The 19,408-nt window shown below is 40.6% G+C and overlaps 1 protein-coding gene across 1 annotated transcript in view; it reads left to right on the forward strand.

Moving 5' to 3' along the window:
- The window catches only part of FRAS1 (Fraser extracellular matrix complex subunit 1), a 317,287-nt gene that overhangs the window by 180,261 nt on the left and 117,618 nt on the right, over positions 1–19,408 (forward strand). Inside the window, exons 30-34 of the mRNA XM_068974976.1 lie at positions 3,080–3,258; positions 8,269–8,385; positions 13,761–13,875; positions 16,161–16,298; positions 18,838–18,870. Coding sequence (XP_068831077.1) covers positions 3,080–3,258; positions 8,269–8,385; positions 13,761–13,875; positions 16,161–16,298; positions 18,838–18,870 — 582 coding nt within the window. The remainder of the gene's footprint in view (positions 1–3,079; positions 3,259–8,268; positions 8,386–13,760; positions 13,876–16,160; positions 16,299–18,837; positions 18,871–19,408) is intronic.

Consider the following 19,408-nt stretch of genomic DNA (forward strand, 5'->3'; position numbering starts at 1 on the left):
CATTTAGATGGGTATATCTTTCCTTAAATTGCTCATGTAGTATACACATAAAGGACCTACGTTCAGACTCACCACTTTTTTCAAATGTAAGTTTAGGCAAGTTGATTAATATGTGTACCTTTAGCAGATTTGAGAGTAAATTAAATGAGATGGTTTTATTGAAGTAGCTTGAGTATCATCTGAGAGAGAATCTAACTTACATTGCCAACTCTAAGTTATTTAGCATAGTGTAAGGAAACTTAAATGCAAATTATCTCAACCCCAAAGTAATTCATTGTGATTCCAATGAGATTCTAATTCTTAAAGCCTATTACCTTTTCCCTTCAAGATTCTTGGTTAAAATATTGACTTCAATATCAAGGAAAACACTAGTAGATATCATTTTCTGTTTTTTAAGCCTGGACTGTTTTTAAACCTGGATTTTCATATATTTAAAGAATCATCTTGTATTTTGTCATACTACAATAAAAGCAGAGATGAGTTACAATGCAAAAGCTCTCACTTGGAAGGAGTGAACCCCACAAAATATCGGTATTTCTCCCTGTCTACTTGTGGGTTTGTTACAAAGAGACCTTGGATTCCACATACCCAGTGCTGAATTCCTCATCTTCTCTTCTACCAGCTCATCCCATTAGTGGCCTTGCTTCCTTACTCATCACCCAACCTAATAGGGGATTATCTGATTCCTCCCTCTTTCTCACCCTTTACACCCACACTTGTTAAGTTCGGTTGCTTCCACTTTAATGATTCTATTATCTGTTTATGTCTTTCAGATCTTACCTCTGTTACTTGAGTTTATTTCATCTGGGTTTTGCAATTTTGTAATTGGTCAAACTGTCCACATAAATATTAGCTACTGTTGTTATTGGTTTTCTAAATTAAAATCCAGCCTCTTTCACGGAACTTTCACATACATTCTGTGTTCTACTAAAAATCAGTTCTTGCCATTAACCTACTGAAACTCTCACAGTGGCTCCCAGTTGCTTCTGGGGCTGATCTCCAGAGGCAGGAACATCATCCTACTGATCTTTGAGTCCCCCATCCCAAAGGGCTGACCACAGCAGTTAGCACCTAGCAGGTGCTCACTGACTGTTTACTGAGTTGAAATTAATGGGATTAGTCAATATCTTATGATTCTTGTTAATCTGCATAGTAGGGCAATGGGTTTTTTTTAATCTGGAAAATAGGTTTATTTCATTAGGACTTGTTAAGAAAACCCTGCTTAATTAGCTTTCCTGTTATAAAGCAGAATATCTAGGAAATTGATCTTTAGATATTTTTCTATTCTCCATAATTTCATTGTGGAAATCTCCTCTCAGAATATTTTGCAACTACCCACATTCATAAGCAGTCCACATCCTGGGAAAGCATGTTTATTAACAAGGTATTATGAACAGAAGTTGAACCAGCAAGAGATGGATAATGGAATTTGTGACTTAGGTACAAATGAGAAACAGTCCAAGAAAGAAGTAGAGTGAGTTGATTCTATACATGATTATTTTAATAAGAATATTGATGTTTTTCCATTACTTCAGTATTTCATCACTATCTAGGATATTATGTTCATTTTCAACTTGAATTTAGTGCATATTAATATTAGAATCAGTATTTCTGTTGAGAAAGAAAACTAATTTCTCTAAGATAATCAAAGTGTACTGTTAATTGCCCAATATGTCTCGTACACTAAGACCTGGTTTTTTTTCTGCATAACATTTAAAAGATATGTACAGTTTCTCTGTCTCTCTCTCTCACACACACACATACACACAGACACAGACACACACACACACTCTTCTCTCCCTCTTCATATCAGAGTGGTAGAGAGGCTTCTTTCAGATTTACTATTAGATTCATTTTCACAAGAATGTGTCTTCTGTTTTTTTATTTATTATTTAATTGAAGGATACTTGCTTTACAGAATGTTGTTGTTTTCTGTCAAACATCAACAAGAATCAGCCCTAGGTACACCCATGTCCCCTCCCTCCTACACCTCATCCATTCTTTTTTCTTGGGCTTCACTTGAAGGAACATTCTCCTTGTGAAATTTTGATTGTTTCTATAACACTTCTGAATTTGCAATCTCACTTTAAGAAAATAGTAGCTCCAGGTGAAGAACAAACAATAGAAACAGATTGGTGTTGGTGGTGGTGGTGTTTAGATGTAGATTTCATTACTTCAATTCTAATAAAGTTTAGAGAGTCGAGGAGGAAAAAACATGATCAGTTATTTATCAAGGTAAATGTTGGTCTGTGAACATAAAATAATCATGATGGGTAATAGAGTTTCATGACTAGGAAAATGAACTTCGGATTCAAATCCCAGCTCCTCCACTTCGGATCTGCATGACCTCAAACAAATTCTTGAACTTTTCTGAGTTTAAAGACAGATTACTTTGTCTTTAAAATGCAGATGATAATAGCATCTTCAGGAGGATTCAGTAACACAGTGGTAAGGATAACCAACATTCTTTTTAAGCACCTGTGAAGTATGTACTATGACTCTGTTTTCACCAATGAGGGACAGAGACTTATAGTATGTAAGTAAGCTCTCCTACCTCTATGTGGTGGAGCGGGGTTTGAACCACTATGCGATGTGATTCATGCAGAACCTGTCATATGCATTCCAGTATTAGCTATTATTATTTTCATTGTATAGAACTCTTCCTGATTTTTTTCTAGTTTCCCCTTTTGTTTACACCAAAAGTTTCCTGGTTAGAAAGCATCTTCTGTTCATAGAAGTTGTGGGTAGAAATGAATCTATTCAATGCCCAGTATTTGGAATGCTCACGGCTGTTAGAATCTTCTTATATAATTTTAATAGATACAAGTCAGTAACTTCATACATGAATTGCCCTTGAATGGCTTTAGCTCTTTTAACTGAAAGACTGGGTATTTTTTGTCTAAAGGTGGTTTTGATGACACCTACTGAGTTCTGTGTTTATGTCTTTTCCTTCGCCTTAGATAAAAATGAAGTGTACCATATCTTTTCTGTTAAAAAAAAAAGTGATAGAGAAGGAGATGAGAGTTCTGATTGACTTTTCCCTCTCCCAGGGTCCTCACTAACTATGTGTTTTTCTTAGGGGATGTGGTCCTTCTGGTTAATATGCCTGCAGACAGCCCTGCAGATGGAGGGCAGCACTTGCCTGATGGGAGGACAGCAACTCCTACCAGCACCTTCACCCAGCAAGATATCAACGAAGGTATCGTGTGGTACAGGCACTCAGGGGTCCCAGCCCAGAGTGACTCCTTCCGCTTTCAGGTACCATCTGCTTCCTGAATTTTCTGATATCTGGATGGTCTGATGAAAATCTTCACCCTTATTTATAGATGATCCAAGTCATTTTCTATGATTGCCTGCAAGTCACATTTGGGAGGGGAAAAAAATGTGACTAGCAGCATCAAGAGATTTATTTTTAATTAATTTGCCAATTCAGCCTTATGATCTCTACATCATTTCATAGCAAAGAGATTTATAATAGATAATTGCTAAAATGTTTGGCAAAAAGTATTTTCAAAATGTTAAAATCCCATATGGAGAAAAAAAATCTTATTTTCTTTTTGCAGATGTTTTTGAAACATTTACCATCTTATGATAAGGTCATGGGTTTAGCAGCCAAACTCATTGGGTTTATATTTTACTTCTGCCATGTACTAGCTTTGGAAAAATTACTTGGGCGAAATCCTTGAACTTCAGTTTTCTCATCTGTAAAATAGGATTGTACGGATTTAATGAATTGTAAGGATTTAATGAGTTAATACAGATAAAGCATTTAGAATACTGCCTATTACTGTGTAAGGGTGTGTGACTATCATTTATTAAGATTAGTCAAATACCAGTGCTGTAGACTGAATGTGTCCAACTGAAGTTAGTTTGTTGAAATCTTAGCCATCTATGTGATGGTATATGGAGGTGGTGCCTCTGATTAGAATTAGATGAGGTCATGAGGGTTGTCTGGAGAAGGCAATCCACTCCAGTATTCTTGCCTGGCAAATCCCATGGACAGAGAAGCCTGGCGGGCTACAGTCTGTGGGGTTGCAAAGAGTCAGACATCACTGAGGGACTAACACACACACACACACACACACACGAGGGTTGTACCCTCATGAATGGGATTAGTTTACTTACAGGAGTCACATGAGTGCTTGCTTCCAATCTCTGCTGCCCTCCACGGGGATACGATGAAAAATCTACTGTCTACAACCCGGAAGAGGGCCCTCACCAGAACCCAGCCATACTGGTACCCTTTCAGACCTCCAGCCTCCAGAACTGTGAGAATTACATTTCTATTATTTAGAAACCACCCAGTCTATGGTATTTTTGTTAGAGTAGCCTGAGCAAACTGTGGCAACCAGACCATAAGGCTGGTTTAATTTATTCCATCAGTAAATTACAGAACAAGAAATTATACTGGGCACATTCTCTGTTATGAAATATGATTAGAAATTAATAATAAAAGGGTAAAAAAATCAAACCATTTGGAATTTCTAAATAATTCCTAATTCTAAAACTGTTAAGAAATATTGATTAGGAGAAAACAACATATCAAAACTTAAATGATGTGGACAAAGTAATACTCAGATGAAAACTGATGGCCTTAAGCTCTTATTATTGAGCAGAAAAGCATGAAAATGAATGGGCTAAATACTAAATTCAAGAAGCTAGTGAAGTATGAGAGAAGCAAAAGGAAAACATCAATAGACATAAAAGAGGAATTGGCTAATTATAAGATTCTAGACTTGATAAATAAGTACAAAATCTGAATCTTTGGAAAAACCCATACAGTTAGAGAAACCTCTGTCAAGGACAATTCAGAAATGAATAATTGAACAGAAATACAGAGGAATGAGGAAGTATGAATGAGAAAGAACTTTTAAACACAGATACAGAAAAGAATTTAGGAACACATCAGAGAAAATATAAAGAGGCTCTCATGGTTATCAGTCAAAGCAACTTAACAGTCCTGCTAAGTCTGAGCCCATTTCCTTTGTCTAGGAATCCAGTTGGGGATAAACTATCATTACAGCTCACCTTGTTAAAATTATTTTCCATACTAATAAGCAGCAAGGTCCTACTGTTTAGCACAGGGAACTCTGCTCATTGTTATTTGGCAGCTTGGATGGGAGAGGACTTTGCAAGAGAATGAATACATATTTGTCCCTGATGGCTCAGACAGTAAAGAATCCGTCTGCAATGCAGGAGACCCAGGCTGGATCCCTGAGTCAAGAAGATTCCCTGGAGAATAAATGGCAACCCACTCCAGTATTCTTGCCTGGAGAATTCCATGGACAGAGGAGCCTGGCAGACTACAGTCCATGGGGTCGCAAAGAGTCAGACACGACTGAGCAACTGACACTTTCACGTCATATGTATGGCTGAGCTCCTTTGCTGTCCACCTGAAACTATCACAACATTGTTAACTGGGTATACCCCAATGCAAAATAGAGTGTTTAAAAATATTATCATCCATTCTGTTCCTGATGCCTGGTGCACATATCTTCATCGTCCGATTTATATTGTGTAAAAAAATGTGCTTTTCCAGAGAGCTGCCTGAAATCATTAAAATTAGATTACGCTGAGCACACTGAATGTCCAGTGAGTGCGCAAACATGACGTGCCCTTTGCCCAAGTTAATATTTCAATTTTAGCAGCTGGGGACTCAGCAGTCCTCAGGTAATGAGTCAGAACAGAGGCAAAGACCTCAATCAAAAGGAGTCACCTCAGCAAACTAGAATCCTCAGACCTGCCTTTGCCTTCATAGGCATCAATATGAAGAACATCATCAATATGGAGCATTTCCCTGGAAAGAGATTCTCAGCACCTGCTAACATGATATTTGATTGTTTTTGCAAGTTGGTTACTAAGTAGGTTATAATAAAATAGCAAAAGTTATTGATTTTTGGAAAACAAATTCACTTGAGTTTAAGACCTAAAACATCATTACTTAGAAAATGGTTCCCTTTGGAGAGTCTTCATACGTTTTGCACAAAATGTATTTTAAAGGCTTACCTGAAATCGCCTTCAAACTCTGTGGAATAGTCTTTAGAATATCTTCAATAATGACAATGTATCATCCTTGGGAAGTGAATTTTAAAATATAACCCAATAGACAAAAGTCATGCTGACTCACATCTGGTAGGAAGAAGAGTAGTGTTATTTTTGGTTAAAACAAGGACGAATTATGAAGTAACAAGCGCAGTTTTCTTACATGTTTTGTGAAGGCTTTCCAATAAGTGCATTTTGAATACTGACAACATCCTTATTCCAAGTATGAAACAACTCTCTCAGATCATATTCTCTTGCATGTGGAAGCTTTGGTGTGTATGTTTTTAAAGTCTCATTATTTGATAGGCTTACCTCATATTTTGGTGTGAAGTGACACAGACTCTTTAGCTATGTGCTAAAATAAATGGTTAGCAACTTTTCCCATTCATCATTTTAGTGTCCCTTGGGATTTTAAACTATCTAAAAAAAGATGCTGTTCTAATGGTTCTTGTCTTTGTCCCTTTCTTCCCTTTCAAGCAGAAAATGCAATACAATGAGTTGCATGGATTTAATTTCATTTTAATGTTGATATGCTGTCATGAGCCGTCAACGCAGTCCATCTGTTACTTTACGTCTAAGACTTGGGATTTATGCAATGCGAATGGTGTGAAAAAATTAGAGCATGGCGTAGTGAGAAGAAAGCAGGCACATTTTTGGCCAGGGAAGGAGCCCTGGTTTTTGACTTATTCAGAGCACGTTGACACAGCCTCAGGGGATGTGGTTTGAAAAGGACCAAAATATTTTATAGCAGTATCTTTGCTAGGGAAGTTAAAATTGCTCACACCTCACTACCTGCAGAGTTCCATTCCTTTTCTTCAAGAGATAGGAGAACGTATCTTCCTCTGTCCTAATTCCCTGAAACTTCCAAATTGCGTCACCATGTCAATAGGAAGATCAGGAACCCACTGACCTAGTTTTAAATACTGCTCCTTAGTGGCTTTTGACCTTGACACCTATAACTTTTTGACTTTCAGTTTCATCGTCTGTAAAAAAGGAGATAATAATATCTACTTGGTGGGTATTCAGTAAAGAAACTTTTGAAAAGTAGCTTGTACGGTGCTGAGGCTTTGATCAATGCTCTGTCGCTAAGTCGCTAAGCTGTTGTTAATATTATTTATGGCGACACTATGTCTTCTTGGAAATGTCTTGGATATGTCTTCTTGGAAATGTGGATATTCTGCAACTTGAGCTCTGCAGAGAAGTCAGCTTTCCTGTAGGATGTAACTAGAAGACATAAAGAAAGGGCTGCTGTTCTGCCTTTTTCTCAGGATTTACAAAACCCTGCCCCTTCTCATATGTGTGTGTGCATGCTCATTCGCTTCAGTTGTGTCCGACTCTTTGCAACCCCGTGGACTGTAGCCTAGCAGGCTCCTGTGTCCATGGGATTTTCCAAGCAAGAATACTGGAGTGGGTTGCCATTTCCTCTTCTAGGGGATCTTCCCCACCCAGAGATCAAACCTAGTCTTATGTCTCCCACGTTGGCAGGCAGGTTCTTTACCACCAGATCCACCTGAATGCAAATCCGCATGGCCACTTGGGCCTGACCAATTCTTCTAACAAGCACAAGGAATAAAGAAAGAAGGCAAGTTTAACGGAGTGGCTAGGTTGCGCTGAGGAAGGGGAGAGATTGCATGGGCAAACCATCATTTTTCAGTATGTTTGAAACAGGAGGAAATTGACCTTGTGACCACTACCCTAAATGTAAATGCTTTTAACCTTGCAGTGATGAGGCTGGGATTTAGCATTTATAATCTAATTGTAGATATCTGCACTAGGTAAAGATTAAAGTGGAACAAACATCACTTATGTAATGTGTTGTATACGTTCATAATAAGACATTATGTAGCTATCAAAATTATGTTTTCAAGAATGTTTCATGATATAGCAAAATATCATAATATTAAGTAAATATTTAGAATATATACTTATATATAAAGATTCACATATGCATAGCAAAAAGATTAAATTGAAATGCAATGGTATATTCATTACTATTTATCAGTAGTGAAATTCTTGATGGTTTTTATTCCATATTTATACTTTCCTGCAACTTTAGAATTGCCTAAAATGTTTATTTTAAATGAATCTTAAAATATGAAGAGCAGAACAAAGATTGTAATGCAGGAGCATATAGAATTCAAAGACAGATGGTTCAAAAGGGAAAAAGTAAACAAGGGCAAACTACTCTGCCCATCAGAGTCTTACCAGCGTGGCATCTCTTTGCAGGTGTCCAGCGCCACAGAGGCCCATGCCCATCTGGAGAGCCACCTGTTCAACATTGCCATCTTACCTCACACTCCAGAAGCACCCCAACACTTTCCAGGATCTTCTCTCCACATGACAGTGAGTTGGGTGGGAGCGCTCATGGTTTTTGCTTGGAGGAGGTGGGCTGATGCTATCTACGTGCGTGCTAAGTCATTTCAGTCATGTCTGACTCTTTGTGACTCTATGATCTGCAACCTGCCAGGCTCCTCTGTCCATGGGATTCTCTAAGCACGGATGCTGGAGTGGGTTGCCATGCCCTCCTCCAGGGGATCTTCCCAACCCAGGGATTGAACCTGCGTCTCTGAGGTCTCCTGCATTGGCAAGCGAGTTTGCTTTCACCACTAGTGCCACCTGGATGAGATTTGACTTAATGCCTATCTTGGAACACAGACTCTGGGGTCACCAATGCATGCCAGCCCTGTGAACACACTTCTCATTGATTTGAAAAAGCAATTAAAATTACCAGAGTGAAAGGAAGATTAGATGAAATCTACCCCAACCTCCCATCCATTGCTGCTAAACTTTTTGCAGCATCCCAATCATGGGCCCACTCCCTGAGTGGTGTTGTTCAATTGCTAAGTCATGCCCAACTCTTTGCAATCCCTTGAATGGTAGCCCGACAGGCTCCTCTGTCCATGGGATTATCCAGCAAGAATTTGGGGGTAGGTTGCCATTTCCTCCTCCAGGGGATCTTCCCTACCTGGGGATCAAACCCGCATCTCCTGAATTGGCAGGCAGGTGCTTTACCACTGAGCCACTAGGTACTCATTGAATACCTGAATGGATTTTCAGGCTTATATCCATTTGATGATTGCTGTTTGGGTATAAAGGTTTAGCCAGTTTAGAGCTCTACCTAGCTGGAGAAACTATTCTTTGTTTTAAAAGTCCTGTTAGTAGTTTTCTATTATAAAAGAAATATCAGGGCTTATCAGGGCTTCCCTGATAGCTTAGTTGGTAAAGAATCCGTCTTTAATGTAGGAGACCCCAGTTTGATTCCTGTGTCGGGAAGATCCGCTGGAAAAGGGATAGGCTACCCACTCCAGTATTCCTGGGTTTCACTTGTGGCTCAGCTAGTAAAGAATCCGCCTGCAATGCGAGAGACCTGGGTTTGATCCCTGGGTTGGGGAGACCACTTGAAGAAGGGAAAGGCTACCTGCTCCAATATTCTGGCTTGGAGAATTCCATGGACTATACAGTCCATGGGGTCGCAAAGAATCGGGCACGACTGAGCAACTTTCACTTCTGTTATAAAAGTATCCTGGTAAAAGTGATGTCTATGCTGACTCCAGAAAGACAAGTAGAAAATATTCAAAAAGTCTGGGGATGGGGAAACAGGTTGGAAGGATTTGAGGGGTGAGGGCAAAGGGCATCACCAAGCATAGAAAGAACACATATGAAGACCCAGAGGAGAGAGACAATATGATTGTTGGGAAAATTGCCAACAATTCAATAGGACTGGGGACATAAGACAGGCAGAGGAGACTGGGGGTGTGGAGGTCTGTGAGCTGGATCACAGAGGGGCTTTGTGTGGGAAGGAGTGTGGACTCATGGAAAAGTTTGAAACAAGGTGACAGCTAAATTAGTACATGAAGCTTAGTTCAGACAATTAGCAGTTCCACCATAACCCTATATCTACAGGACATGTAATGCCAGAACCCACCCCCTTCTAGACAGAGCCACAAGCACGAAGTCCTTGTCAGTGAATCATCAGAGATCCACGTTTTAGTTAGCGTCCACATAATTACACTCCAAAGTGGTAAAACAGCCCTGAATCGCAACAAAGACAGCAGGTAGAGTTTCAGAAATTATGGGTCCGGAACGTGACAGAGACATAAAAGGGGAAACAGAAAGTATTTAATGAATAGCTGGTGTAGGAATTTCCACCGTAAACCATAATTTAAAGAAATCATAATTCAGCAACACTATAAAGTCTATAATTCATCATTCTGACTAGAGGAACTTGGATCAGAATTTTCTCTAAAGTGTAAAGAAAATGTGCATGCACATTTCTTGCCAAATGCTAATGCAGTGTTATTTTGAGTTTTGAAGGGAAAATAAATGGGCCAGGAGCCACAAAGATGGCGTCATTCCCGCTCTGTGGCTGGGAACCTCTAACAATGTTTAAACACACTTAACCTTGAGGGTCTCAAGTTAGGTCTATCCTGTGTAATTTAGTGTATCACAGAGATTAGCCTACTATAAAATGTGATCAGGCTATCATTTCATTTCTTAAAATATACATGGTTTATATTTCTTTTGACATTAATTAGGGCCATTACTGTAGGACATACAAACTAATCTGTGACAAAAGTGCATTCTCAATTCAGTGATTTGGGTTCACCTAGCCACACAAGTTTTGTACATATTTGTAGACACATTATGAATACATATGCTAAATTCATATATGGTATATTCATGTATGTGTTTGAGAGTAAGTGTCTACCTCTCCGTTCATTGAGTTATTCAGTCACAAATGCTTTTGGACCCCTAATTTATGCCAAGTTCTATGGAAGACATTGGAGATTGAGTGATCACATAATACAGACTGTATTCATTTTTAATTGAAATATAGTTGATTTACAATGTTAATTTTTATCAAGCACTCCCATGTACTGTACAACTCTGTGCTTGAGATCCATGAACAAACTAAAATCTTTGTTCTCATGGAGTTTATATGAATAGACAATAAGTTATAAACAAAATAAATAACTCTCCTGTAGCATGTTAAGGAGAAGCACTATGATAAAAGTAAAAGTAGATCAGAGTCAAGAGGGCTGGAAATGTAGCAGGGGAGACCTAGGTTGTAATTTTAAATAAGGTTGTCAGGGTGGGCTAACTTTAAGACAATGACATTTAAAGAAGGACTTGCAGGAGGTGAGGAAGAGAGAGAGCTGTGCAAATCCCTTAGGAAAGGGCATTCCTGACCCAGGGAACCATGCATTTAGAGGCATCAGGCTAGGAGCATGCTTAGATAAACGGCAAGGAAATCAGTCTGGCTGGATCAAAGTGAGTAGAAAGCAAGAGGAGTCTGCATGAATGCAGGTGTGCAAAGTTAATGGGGTGGAGGGTGGTGCAGACTAGGGGAACAGATTGTATCCAGCCACACCAACCATTGTAGGGACTTAACTGTGTTCTGAGTAACATGGACAGCCATTGCAGGGTGTTGAGCAGAGGCCTAATGGCCTTTTTAAAGGCATCCACTGGTGGCTGTGCAGAAGTAGACTCTTGAGGAGAGGGCAAGAGAGCAGGTGGGAGGCCTCGGTGGGAAGCCAGGTGTGGGATCTAGCTCCCCACAGGGTGGTGGCAATGTCATGGGGAGACGTGGTTGGCTTCTGGATGTATTCAGAGGTAATATGGGTATTATGAAAGCCATTATTCTGTAATCTTCTTATGCTAACAGATAGTTTAATAGAAAAGTGTCTTCTCTAATGATTTCCATGAAATTTAATCTAGCATTTCTTACTGTTTCATTGATAAATATTGAACATTCCAAATAGCCAATATTAAAATTGATTATGCTTTAATGTACCTCCACCTCAATATTGCTTTCTTGAGAGAATCAAGTCCTTGCTTTTTCTACTTAGTGTCTATTTCTAGTAGTAAAGAAATTATATCAATAAATTCTGTAATAAAATGTCTGCTTTCTTGGCTATAATGCATTTCTCGTTTCCATTATTCTGTGTTCATAGTAATTCTCTTTTCTTATCACTTTATTGTTTTAGGGACATCTAGATTTTCAAAAATATCCCATAATACCTTGAGAATGTTCAGTTATTCTGATGGTTTTGAGATTAAAAGTGGGCAAACAGTATTGAACAGTGCAGTCAACCTACACTTTTTGTCCACGTGCCTGTGCCTACATGTGTATGGGTTTACAGATGTATGCACACATGCACGGGCTGTAAACACCTTGCATAGGGTATGTAGTTTTCTTGTGTTGCCCTTCCCCATTTTATTCTAGAGAGACCAGCTGCTATTTGCAATTCTGATTTTCCTTGCTCATTACATTCCAGACCTGAGCAATGACTTGAAATTTGACTCTGTACTGGAGGGGGTTGTCCTAGCCTGCAAGTGCTGCCTCTCCCCAGGACAAGTATGGCTTGGGAACAATTAGAAAGCAACTGCACCCTTCAGTCTTTTCACAGTTAAAACGAAGAACACCATGCCCTCCTCCATGAGACTTCCTTCTTATTCCTTTTCTAGATGGAAAATTCCTTCTGAAAGTAGCAGAGCTTGGAAGAGCAGTTTGTTGTTCAGTCGCTCAGTCATGTCCAACTCTATGACCCCATGGACTGCAGCACATCAGGCTTTCCTGTCCTCCACAATCTCCTGGAGTTTGCCCAAACTGATGGTGTTGCCATCCAACCATGTATCGTCCCCTTCTCCTCTCTCCCTCACTCTTTCCCAGCATCAAGATCTTTTCCAGTGAGTCTATGAACAGTATGAAAGAGCAGCAGAGCATGTCAAACTCTAACCCTTCAGGGATCAATTAGAAAAAGCCTGGGATGAACCAGATATTTTTGTTCTGTTTTAGTATCAATATATGTGACCTAGGCAAAGGGCCCATGTTCACTCTCCTTTTCAATTTTCTCTTCTCCAGTCTGTTTTTGCTGCTGTTCCCAAATCTATGTTAAGCCTGGTCATGAAATTCTGGATCTCTCTCTCTTTTTTAATGTTTTCACTGTTAATGGGTTGTGAACCCACACAGGTGAATAGATAGTGAGAGCCATACACACATTGACTTTCTGATTAATTTCACTTGACTCCTTCACTGGGTCCTGAAAGCTAGAAGCAGAAAGCAATATATGGTTCTTTAGAACAGTACAATGGAGACAAAGGGAAATACTATTTCTATAAGCTTTAATAAACACGTAGCTCTTAAACCTCTGAACTCCAATGGTGAGCCTCTTTGGCGTTTGAGGCAAGTTCATCCTTAGCCATTGGAAACCATCAAAGTTAAAGAAAAGAATGTATCACAGTTCCCATCAGCAAGCTGGGGGGTTGGGAGAAATTCTCACCACATACCATCTTAGCCCATTAAATTAAAGGAATAGAGCTGTGAGGATCCAGCTGTGAACAGTAGAATCACCAACTGTGATGGTTTATTTCCAAACATGTACCGCTGTGAGCTCCAACCAGGAATAAGTGATTATATTGGGACTCCCACAGCATGTGCTGGCATAAACCCGGGAGGCCAAAGGCAGGGGAGAGAAGGGTCAGGTGCAAGACCCGAAGAGAACTCTGTAACCCTCTGAGATGCTTAAGGCAGGGACAAGTCTGCCATGTGGGAGGACCAATCCTTCTTTTGAACTCTCAGAGAAAATTTTACTCTCTGTGATGAATTAAAAAATCCAGAGGAAGTTTTTTTTTTTTTTTAATGGGTTTTGCTTTTGCTTCTGGCTTTTGTTTTCATCACGCCATTTTTTTCTTCTTCCCCCTCAAATTTTGTGTAGGCTCGGGAAGATGGCCTGACTGTGCTTCAGCCTCATTCTCTCTCCTTTGTAAACTCTGAGAGGCCAAGCGGAAAGATAATATACAACATCACTCTACCTCTGCATCCAAATCAAGGTAAGACCGGCAGTAAGTGATCTTGTGAGTGATGCTCTTTGTCTTCTATTATTGACCAGCCTTAAAAGCTCTGGAATTCTGTCTGCTTCTACTTGTTGAGGATTTAAGGAGTAACAGTTATTCATCACCTCTGAGTTTAGAGCCAACTGAGAGGGAGACACTGTGGTCGGACAGGTGGAGATGAATCTGTCGGCTTTGGTTCTGACAGAGCTGTACTGGAGAGCACAGTGTGCAAATAACTTCATCACTCTTTGAGCTTCCCCCGCCCATGTGCGGGCACAACTGGACAGATCTAAGCACACCTGTAGGGACAGAGCCTGCCTTGGTGAGGCTATCACGAGAGAGAGTAGAACAGAGTCAGCACGTGCTAAGGACAAACTAAGATCATGGTATCCGGTCCCATCACTTCATGGCAAATAGATGGGGAAACAGTGGAAACAGTGACAGACTTGATTTTCTTGGGCTCCAAAATCACTGCAGATGGTGACTGCAGCCATGAAATTAAAAGACGCTTGCTCCTTGGAAGAAAAGCTATGACAAACCTGGACGGTGTACTAAAAAGCAGAGGTATCATTTTACTGACAAAGGTCCACATAGTCAAAGCTCTGATATTTCCACTAGTCACATACGGATGTGAGAGTTGGACCACAAAGAAAGCTGAGCACTGAAGAACTGATGCTTTCAAAGTGTGGTGTTGGAGAAGACTCTTGAGAGTCCCTTGGACTGCAAGGAGATCAAACCAGTCCATCCTAAAGGAAAGCAATCCTGAATGTTCATTGGAAGGACTGATGCTGAAGCTGATGCTCAAGTACTTTGGCCACCTGATGCAAAGAGTCTACTCATTGGAAAAGACTGAGATGCTGGGAAAGACTGGAGGCAAAAGAAGAGGGCGGCAGAGGATGAGATGGTTAGATAGCATCAGCGACTCAATGAGCATGAATTAGAACAAACTCCAGGAGACAGAGGAGGACAGAGGAGCCTGGCATGTTGCAGTCCATAGGGTTGCAAAGTCAGACACAACTTAGCACTGAACAACCACAAAGAACAAGGAGCTCTGCCAGACAACCCAGCGGGGGCTGACCCACACAAACTCAGTTTTCCCTCACGTGGGCAAGTCACTCCTCCTCTTTCTTTTTCACCAAGGTAATAAATACTGTTTATGACTTCTTTAAGTTCACATAGTGCTTCTACATATTAATACCCTGTGAGCTTCAAGAAAAAAACCAAATATATTTACAGTGGCATTATCAGTCACCCAGATGAATTCTCCAGGCCAGAATACTGGAGTGGGTTAGCCATTCTCCAAGGGGATCTTCCCAACACAGGGATCGAACCTAGGTCTCCCACATTGCAGGTGGATTCTTTACTAGCTGAACCACCAGGGAGGCCCATCAGTTCCGTACCTGTGAAATTTAGAAACCACAGGCGTATCTTCCACCCCTAAGACATTTGTAACTTAATGATAATCCAGTTCTTTGAATAATCAAGATCCACGTTATTGTTGCCAGAAATCATCACAGAGACTATGGAGTTTCTGAAGGAAAGAGAGTGGGTTGAAAAAACGTCTTTACAGCCTCACCAGGAGACCGGTTTGTGCCATTTTGGAGCGACTTCCACCTTTGAACTTGAATTTAATTGAGAGACTCTCATAATTACAGTTCACCGTCTATGACTAGTGAGGATTTCCCTGGCTAGGCTGCATTAGAGGGCCGCAGTTTGCATCTTACTATTGCTTGTGAGCAATGAGTCCTGTGCTGTGCTGTGCTTGGTCTCTCAGTCATGTCCAACTCTTGGTGACCCCATCGACTGTGGCCCACCAGGCTCCTCTATCCATTGAGATTCTCCAAGCAAGAATACTGGAGTGGGTTGCCATTCCTCCAGGGGATCTTCCCAACCCAGGGATCGAACCCAGCTCTCCCACATTGTTAATGAATTCTTTACCATCTGAGCCACCAGGGAAGCCCAAGAATACCAGAGTGGGTAGCCTATCCCTTCTCCAGGGGAATTTCCCAACCCAGGAATCAAACCAGGGTCTCCTGCATTGCAGGCAATTTCTTTACCAGCTGAGCTACCTGGGAAGCCTGCATCGAATCCTAGGCAAGAGTATTTGGGTTTCAGATTTACCCCTTTCTTGAATAACTAGAGAATACTATGCCAAGAACAACCCGAGAGCAATTGTTCCTGAAGGATGACTTCCACCAGTGGAAAAGGCAGCTTTATGGTTCTAATCATTGTCAGCCATCAGAATTACTGTTGATGCTCATGCCGACTCTCTTTCTTTCCAGGCATCATCGAGCACAGGGACCAGCCTCACTCTCCCATCCGGTATTTCTCCCAGGAAGATGTTAACCAGGGCAACATCATGTACCGTCCTCCCACTGCAGCTCCCCACCTCCAGGAGATCAGGGCCTTCTCCTTTGCTGGTAATGCTTTTATTCCCCTCTATTTTGAGATGCCCAAACTGCTCTCTGTGAAGCTTCATGGCATACTTTCAATAAATCTTTATTTTGTGTCTCCTAGGTGGCAAGGCCTGAATGAGGCCTTGGAGAGCTAGTGGTGAGCAAAGAAAGGCATCTTGGCAAGTTTGGGGATCTAGGTATAGAGACAAAATTTGAGAAATATTCTCACTAAGGGAGGTTTAATTGCAGGCTGAGATACGTGTTCTAAAAATAAGAAAGTTTATCCCTCAGTAAGGGATGTTCAGTCGCAGGCTGAGATAAAAGATATGGAAGGCTAAGATATGCAGGCTAAAGATACGGAACTGGATGTAGCAAGTCTGACCTAGACTAAGGGTCACTGGAGGCTGCCTCAGGGAGGTCTTGATGGTGGAGGGGTGGGTAGAAGCTAACTAGGCTGAGTGTGTGTTGGGATCGTTGGGAGAACATTCTAAAGAAGGACACACACCCCTGTGCAGAGGCCCTGGGAGAGAGAGAATGTGACTTTCTGGGGACTGAAAAAAGTCTTTGTGTCTGGAATGTGGAGGGTTGAACAGAGTGGGGATGAGCCTGGATGGGAAGAGAGAGGGCAGGGGCCCTGTGTACCTGCAGAGACATGGAGCTTTACCCTAAGAACAAGAACCTGGTGGAGGTTTTAAGATACAGAAGGCTGGCTTTTCATAAGGAACGCTTTGACTGCAGTGAAGAGAGAGGATTTGAAGAGGAGGCTATGGCAGATGGGCATGTGTGAGAGGAATCTAGTGGGAAAGATCCCATGCAGGCACCTTTTGGGATTAAAACTAGGATTTGACAAAAGACACCTTTTAAAAAAAGAAAAGGTTGACCAAGAGAATAACTCCCATTTCTAATTCAGGCAAGTGTATGCCCTTCCATTAAGTCAAGACAGCCTTATCCTTGCCACCCCCTTATGTCTCCCTTTGACTGAGTATTCAAAGCTGCTAAGTTTTAAGTCTCTTTCCCTAGATACTGGGATGGCCAAGAAATTCATTCAGATTTTTCCATACTATCTTATGGAAAAACCCAAATGAACTTCTTGGTCAGCCTTGACACTTCTCTGCTTTGGTATGCCTCTAAAAATCTTGAAGCCTGTTTCTTTATGATCTTTAACACATTTATGTCCTTTGTGGCTCAGAGGTAAAGCATCTGCCTGCAATGTGGGACACCGGGGTTCAATCCCTGGGTTGGAAAGATCCCCTAGAAGAGGGCATGGCAACCTACTCCAGTATTCTTGCCTGGAAAATCTCATGGACAGGAGAGCCTGTTGAGCTACAGGCCATGGGGTCACAAAGAGTAAGACGCGACTGAGCAACTAACACTTTCACACTTTCAACACAATTAATATACAGAATTATTTTGTATAGTAGCTTGAATCATACAGAACAATTGGTGATTTCTAATGGTGAGTTGAACACAGGTTGAATAGTTTTAGAGTTATGTTTTATAGTATGGCAAAGTTTTAAAGTAATATCTGCCATTATTTATATAGATGTAATTGTCTAGAAGATAATTGACTCAAACTGAAAATTCCTAAGCACTGGGATATACCTCTTCTCTAAGGAGTATCCTCATTGTCTGTGTGTGTGTTTAGTCACTAAGTCATGTCCGACTCCTTGCGACCCTATGGACTGTAACCTGCCAGACTCCTCTGTCCATGGGATTTCCCAGGCAAAAATACTGGAGTGGGTTGCCATTTCCTTCTCTAATCCCCAGTGTTTCCTAGCTAGATAACTCACAGCCAGTGAAAATGTTCATGGTCCTCTAACCCCAACTTTACAAGACCTACTTTTTATAAGAAACTCAGGTTATCCAGGGATTAGAGGAAAAGAAAATATGTCAGACCTGGTTGAAGTTCTTTCCAAATCCACTATATTCACCTATGTTTCTGGAGCCTTTTTAGAGAGAGCAGAGTTGTATCCTATATAATCTATGGGATAAATGCCACGAGATAAATCTCTCACGCTGTTACAGTGTGTAAATCAATGTCCCAGGCATCACTCAATTCTACAGTGAAACTGACCCACCAGCAAGCCTTGCCAGTGATATATGACATTACGCACATTCACCGATTTGTAGGATTTTATGTACTGGTAAAATGGGACCTGAATGAATCTATTATAAATCACTCTAACTGCTGTGATATAACATTATTCCACTCTGTGGTTCTTTTTGTTACTTAAAATTAATATTGGCATCATTAAACTCAATATAATGTTAGAAAATAATCTGGTGATCTTTCTTTAAACCCCATGGACTGTAGCTCATCAGGTTCCTCTGTCCATGATTCAAGAACACTGGCATGGGTATCCATTCCCTAGGGGATCTTACTGACCCAGGGATTGAACCCAGGTTGCAGACAGATTTTTTGCCATTTGAGCCACCAGAGAAGCCCCCCTTAAACCATAATAATTTATTTTTCTAACTTTTCTCCTAATATATTTTACTTTTTCCATCCATTTCTGGCCCCCAAATGTTCAATATAATGATTTTCTGTCTTCTGTTCTCTCAGGTCTCCCAGAATCGGTGAAATTCCACTTCACAGGTAAAAATTTTAATCACAATCTTTTAAGAAACCTTTTTTCTCTCTTCATTGTTACTTTAGCTATTTTCTAAGAGCTATTTAAAAGTTACATAACACAAGTTTCTTCTAAAATAATCACATGCTAGTTAGATAGTGATAGTTCAACTTTGTATTCATAGGGAAAATGCTCCACCAAGGATACAAAAGATTAGAGCTCTTTAAGCCCAATTTCAACTTGTTCTATTATTTATTAAAAAGAGGTAATAATGGTTAAGATCTCAGACTTTGAATCCAGTCTGTCTCAAGTTCAGCCTGCTTTAAGAAAGTTTCTTAACCTTTCTGTGCCTCCATGCCTTATCCATCAATGGGGATAATAAATAATAATTATATATGTGTAGAGCTTCCAAACCCTGGAGGAGGGCATGACAACCCACTCCAGTATTCTTGTCTGGAGAATTCCATGGACAGAGGAGCCTGGTAGGCTACTGTTCATAGGGTTGCACAGAGTCGGACACGATTGAAGCAACTCAGCTTGCACACATGCTGCTACTGCTGCTGA

Source organism: Capricornis sumatraensis, chromosome 7 (genome assembly GCF_032405125.1).
Source record: "Capricornis sumatraensis isolate serow.1 chromosome 7, serow.2, whole genome shotgun sequence".
Taxonomy (NCBI): domain Eukaryota; kingdom Metazoa; phylum Chordata; class Mammalia; order Artiodactyla; family Bovidae; genus Capricornis; species Capricornis sumatraensis.